We start from the raw sequence: 5,771 nt of genomic DNA, 5'->3' as shown, positions 1-5,771 counted from the left end.
CAACCTATTGATTATCCATTTTAAATTTTCCACTTTAATTACATTAAATTAAAAACATTGAAATAAAAATTAAAATAAAATTAATACAAATTATAAAGTGATATAATTTTTTATATTTATTTAAATCAATGATTATAATTTTATATAACTAAAAAATCACTTAATTAATAATTTATTTAAAATAAGTGATTAATAATTTTAAGTTTTTTTACTATTAAAGTTTAATTAAATTTGTAACCGTGGTTTTTACGGGTTTTAAACTAGTATATAATAAATAAAATAAAATAATTAATAATAGGATGTTTGACGTGGAATCATCATAACTTTAATGGATTAGAGAGGCTTTTAACATACGACTCTTTCGTCAACTCCAGGAAAGTTTACACAAGTAAGACGAACAGAACAGTACTCGGTCGGAACTCGGAAGTCATCCAATCATTTAGCGCACTTCAATTCAGATATAAGGTATAATTACATCCCCAGATTCTTTACGCTTCCATCGTTAGATTCTGATATACTGCCGAATTTGCGTTTCAATCGATGTCTTTCTTTTATTATACTCCCGAGTCCCGATGAATACTAAACCCGTGATGCAATTCATTATTTTTTATTTTTATTTTTTCTTTTCGGCATCAATTGATCGAGGATTACATTGAAAACCTGTGGAAAGTTTTGACTTTCATATGGGGCTCATATTTTGGAAAATCGATCACCGCAATTGCTTCATTTGTGCATGTTAATGGTGATGCAGGATGCAGATTATTACCACTGCGCAAGTGTTTTTACTGCTGGTAGTTTCTTTGGAGGTAACTGAATCACGGTTCCTGGTTAAGACTCTGCCAGGTTTGCTTGGTGATCTTCCTTTTACACTCGAAACTGGGTAAAGCTCTGTTCTTTGTAATGAAGTTGCATTGATTTAATTTACTCATGTTTCATCTTATTTTCCTTTCTCTCTATTAGAAAATTATACTTTCAATTTTTAAGACATTATGCTCTAAAAATCTACACCATTTTAACATTGCATCTGGACGACCATGTTATAACCGGAAAGATTTTTTAAAGTACAATGTCGTTAAAGGAAAGTATGGAAGTAAAATGTTATAATAAACAAGTTCATAAATGTATGTTGGTATTTCTTGCAACTAACCCTTTTATATATTGTTGTTGTTGTTATTATTATTATTATCCATTGATTAATTAATATGGTAGATATACTAACTCTTAAGACAACAATGTGGTTTAAGTTACATTGGTGTAGGAGAATCCGATGAGGTGCAACTATTTTACTACTTTGTTGAGTCTGAAGGGAACCCGAAAGACGACCCTCTCATGCTTTGGCTCACAGGAGGGCCTGGTTGTTCTGGTCTTTCTGGCCTATTGTATGAAATAGGTATTTCTTAGATCTAAAGTTGTTATATATATACCAAAACAAATTTTAGTTTTGGAATTTGATAGTGTGTGGGTTATTTACATTAATTCCATACAAAGGGTAAAACAGTCATTTACCATCATTCAAATGGTTCATTGAGTGCAAAAAGGAAACTGCCTTGTGTTTGAAGATGACAATGACAAGATTTATCTTTTGGTGGAATAGTCAAACATCATTCCTCTTATGCCTTAAAAGCAATGGAGATAAAAATGGTGTTGTTAATTTTCTCTTATTTCTTGTGTGCGTAATGGGGAGATAAAGAGAGAAGAGAATGAATTCATGCATATAGGAAACATGATAACTACCCTCCTTCATATTCATGTCCATAAACATACTCTTTATTAACTTAATCTGCCAATATTATATATTAATGCCATATTATGTGTATTTCCATCATGAATTTAATTAGGAAGATTTTAATTAACATGTTGCTGCTTGTAGGCCCCTTCACTATCAACTATGCGAATTCCACTTTGGAGAAGACAATGCTCGAGATAAACCCTCACAGTTGGACAAAGGTGTAATTTTACTTGATGATTTTCATTTTAAATTTTCCAGTCTTTTTCTTGATGATATAATGAAACGAGTGTTACAATTTAGGCAGCCAACATAATATTTCTTGATCAACCAGCTGGAACTGGATTCTCGTATGCAAAAACCCCCGAAGCTTATATAACAAATGATACATCATCAACAATGCATACTTACCAATTTCTAAGGAAGGTAAGGTAGCAAATTTCCTGATGATGTTAGAGGTTTATTTTTCCATTTTTGAAGATATGATCACATATTCACATGTTCAATTTGTGTCCTTGAAAATGAAGAAATCTATCTGTTTTAGATTCAAATTAAAATCATTAATGTTTGCTATATTGATATGTGTTTTAAATTAACAGTGGCTTGTGGATCATCCTACATTTCTCAAAAATCCATTGTATATTGGTGCTGATTCCTACACTGGCCTAGTGACACCAATGATTGTTCAGAAAATATATAACGGTATATTCAAAATCCTTTCTATATAAAAGGTTTTCAAAAATACAAGTATACGATTCATTACAATCTTTTAATCTTCTTGTGTAGTCTGCTATGTTTCTTTAACCTAAATAATGTCTTTCTTGGTCCCCTCTCTTATAGGTAATGAAGTTGGAGAATGGCCACAAATCAACATCAAAGTACAAATTGAATTCATGTTTTCATTCTCTTTTTACAATTCGAAAATGAACAACAGTTGGTGTGCATGACTTGATTTCAAAAAAGCTTTACCTAAAGTTTTTGATATATGATTTCAAACTTAGGGGTATGTGCTTGGTAATCCTCTAACAGACACAAGTGGTGAGTATAATTCAAGAATACCATTTGCTCATCGTATGGCACTTTTATCAGATTCAATCTACAAGGTATATAACTACACTTGAGTTGACCACTAATACACAAATCATAATTGCAATATGCCCAAAAATTAATTAATTAAGTTGCACATTTTTGTAGTTAACCGAAGATAATTGTCAAGGTGAGCACTTGAATGTAGATCCAAACAACACTCTCTGCATACATTATCTTCAAGTGGTAGATAAGGTGCCTCAGTTAGACTTCAACTTGGATTACATACTACTTGCTTGCTAATATTTTCTCTTCACAGTCTGTATATTTTCTGTTAATTAATGCTTTGTTATTTCGATCTGCAGTGCCTTGAAAGAATTCGCCTGTCCCACGTTTTAGAGCCTTTTTGTGAATCTTCAAATGCCATAAAATCTCATCTCTTCAGGAGGGACTTAAGATCTCTTGACAATACTTCTGTGGATATTATGTCATTGCCTCAACTTCAGAAACAATGGTGTCGTGTATTACTCTCTCTGAAAACTTTAATTTTGTCCCTAATAAATTAAAGGTCATTGAGTTTTGTGACTTCATATCAGTCATCTGACACTTAGTTTTAAAATAACCCAATTGTTTTGATGACATGAAATTTAAAACATCTTACATTGTTATCGCTACAGAAAGTAAATTTTCAGATTGCTGTAGGAATAACACATTTACACTAACGAGTCTAATATATGTGAGTGATCAAAACAAAGATTTAGCAAATTAAATGGCCTTTTTAGATATAGTTGAAAATTGTTTCAATAGAATGAGTGAAAAATATGCAATTTTTTTTCAGGTATTATGTATTTATATGCGTGATACTTACAAGTCTCAGTCATTCATTCTTTTTGTGAATTTTGTCGTCCGTTTACATTTTTGCCAGGATGACAACTATGTGTACTCCTCTATATGGGCCAATAGCAAAGATGTTCGAGAGGCTCTTAACATTCGTGAGGTTTGTAGTTCACAATGCGTTTTTATTAATTTATATTAATCTTGATTATGTAGGATACTAATGATCTCATGATCACCAGGAATTAAACGAAATCGAGTGGGTGCGATGCAATGAAACCTTGCATTTTCATTTTGATAAGGAACCCGTATCTTACTTTCATAATGTCCCGAGTGTGGTTTCCTATCATCGAAATCTTACTGATAAAAATTGTCGAGCTCTTGTATATAGGTATTACTCTTGATCTATCTCTCTTCCTCCCATTATCTTATACCTATTCCCGTTTTCCTGAAGTTATCGGGTTATATATACTTGAAAAAAGGTGAATGGTTTTAGTCAAAACAACCATAGTGTGGGAATTTCAATTCTAATCTGGATTTAGCTTTCTTGTGGGCATGTCGTATTTAATGAATTTAAAGAAAATCTTTACACTTTCCAGTGGAGATCATGACATGGTTGTTCCGTATATGGCTACAATGAACTGGATTGAATCGCTAAATCTGTTAGCTGTGAATGACTGGAGACCTTGGTTTGTTGATGAACAAGTAGCCGGGTTAGTTGTATTTTCATTGACTTTGCTATTATCAAAAAAATGCTATAAATAGAAGTATTTAGTTTTCTAAAACTATGTTGCTATCTTATTTTGTTGCAGATACACCGTGAAATATTCGAACCATGAATACAGCTTAACCTATGCTACTGTAAAGGTGAGATATATTCCTCAACTCCTCTCACTCGCTGATCCTCTTATCTCATGAAAATGGCACGATTTAACTTACTAAAAAAAACACAACAAAATATAATCTTCAAAGGGTTATTTTTCACATCCAATAAGCATAATGTGATGCAAATCAGTGTACATATATAGTGGCCTTCTACGTGGTTGGCATAAAAACAGAGTGCCTACGAAGAGCACAATGTACAATGGACTTGAAAATCCCACGGGGCTGGTGTTATGCAAGTATACTAACTAGGAGCCAATACAACAAATTTGTGAACCTAAAGTTTGCAATTTCATGAGGCAAAAAAAAAAAACATGTTATGATCATGATGGTTGACTTTTTTTTTTTTTTTTTTTTTTTTTTTTGTGTTGTTAAAGGGAGGAGGTCACACAGCTCCAGAGTACAAACCTAAAGAATGCTTAAGCATGCTTATGAGGTGGCTTGCTAAGGACGCTCTCTAAATAACAATCATATAGTTGATGTTTATTTCCTCTATTCTATGCACAGCTACTCAATCTTCAACTGTAATGTATATCTATATTAAATTTGTTTATCATACAATTATTCTTATTAAATGATTGACACGAACACTTTCAAAAATTGATGTAGTTTGTATATAGTCCTACAATGATAACACTCCCCACATTGGTTAAGAATTTGAGTTGTGTTTTCTTTAAAATAAATATTAAGTAGTTTTAACTTGATTTCAAGAATATTAGGTAATTAGTTGTGTTTTTAGCACATTACAAATGATATCAAGAGTAGTGTTGGAACTTTGTAGTTGTTTTAGTGATTAAAAGTTACTACTTGCAAGGAGATATTTTAGTTATTTTATACCATTTTGTTAGTTTAGAGATTAAATATAATATATGATTGTTTTTTTAAGGAAAATTTTCATTAATGTCTCTGTATTCCAACTTCAATGGTTAAGCCACAATTCTTTTTTTTTTTTTAACAACAAAACAACATAGAAATACTCCTATAGTATTTTAGGTTCAAATTCTGTTTTAATGTTCTTATTGTAGTAGTGTTGGTAAGTTTTTAGACTTGTTGCAACCTTACAACCATTCTTGGGCATATGCTAATCACTTCTCGGACCAACATAGTTGATCATGCTATGTCATTCCCAGAACTAACCATACATCCCCAAGCCTACTTGTGATGTTCAACAATCGTAATACTTTTGTTCTGTCCTAGTGGCACTGATTTTAGTATGAATGCAGGTATGTATACTTAGTTAAATATTTTATTATTTAAAAGTATAAACTTTTGGTTAGAGTATTTTAATCCCGTTGTGTTTATA

General features: G+C 31.7%; 1 protein-coding gene across 1 annotated transcript; it reads left to right on the top strand.

The window, feature by feature from the left end:
• Positions 1-343: 343 nt before the first annotated feature.
• LOC145053129 (serine carboxypeptidase-like 13) lies at positions 344-5,172 on the top strand. Its single transcript, XM_079001134.1, has 15 exons — positions 344-465; positions 752-880; positions 1,245-1,390; positions 1,871-1,947; positions 2,030-2,152; positions 2,326-2,428; positions 2,567-2,604; positions 2,728-2,829; positions 2,921-3,007; positions 3,118-3,273; positions 3,678-3,749; positions 3,829-3,977; positions 4,186-4,299; positions 4,399-4,453; positions 4,846-5,172. The coding sequence occupies exons 2-15, from the start codon at positions 753-755 to the stop codon at positions 4,927-4,929; spliced, it is 1,434 nt and encodes a 477-aa protein (XP_078857260.1). The 5' UTR covers positions 344-465; position 752; the 3' UTR covers positions 4,930-5,172.
• Positions 5,173-5,771: the final 599 nt, after the last annotated feature.

The sequence above is a fragment of the Lactuca serriola genome, chromosome 5, assembly GCF_051521515.1.
Source record: "Lactuca serriola cultivar US96UC23 chromosome 5, Lser_US96UC23_V15, whole genome shotgun sequence".
NCBI lineage: Eukaryota > Viridiplantae > Streptophyta > Magnoliopsida > Asterales > Asteraceae > Lactuca > Lactuca serriola.
This window is presented reverse-complemented; position numbering and strand designations above follow the sequence as displayed.

Coding starts and splice junctions, on each gene's coding strand:
- LOC145053129 (XM_079001134.1), top strand. CDS start 753: ATGCAGATTATTACCACTGCGCAAGTGTTTTTACTGCTGGTAGTTTCT. Junction 2,429..2,566: donor TGTTCAGAAAATATATAACG/GTATATTCAAAA, acceptor CCTCTCTTATAG/GTAATGAAGTTGGAGAATGG. Junction 2,830..2,920: donor TATCAGATTCAATCTACAAG/GTATATAACTAC, acceptor ACATTTTTGTAG/TTAACCGAAGATAATTGTCA.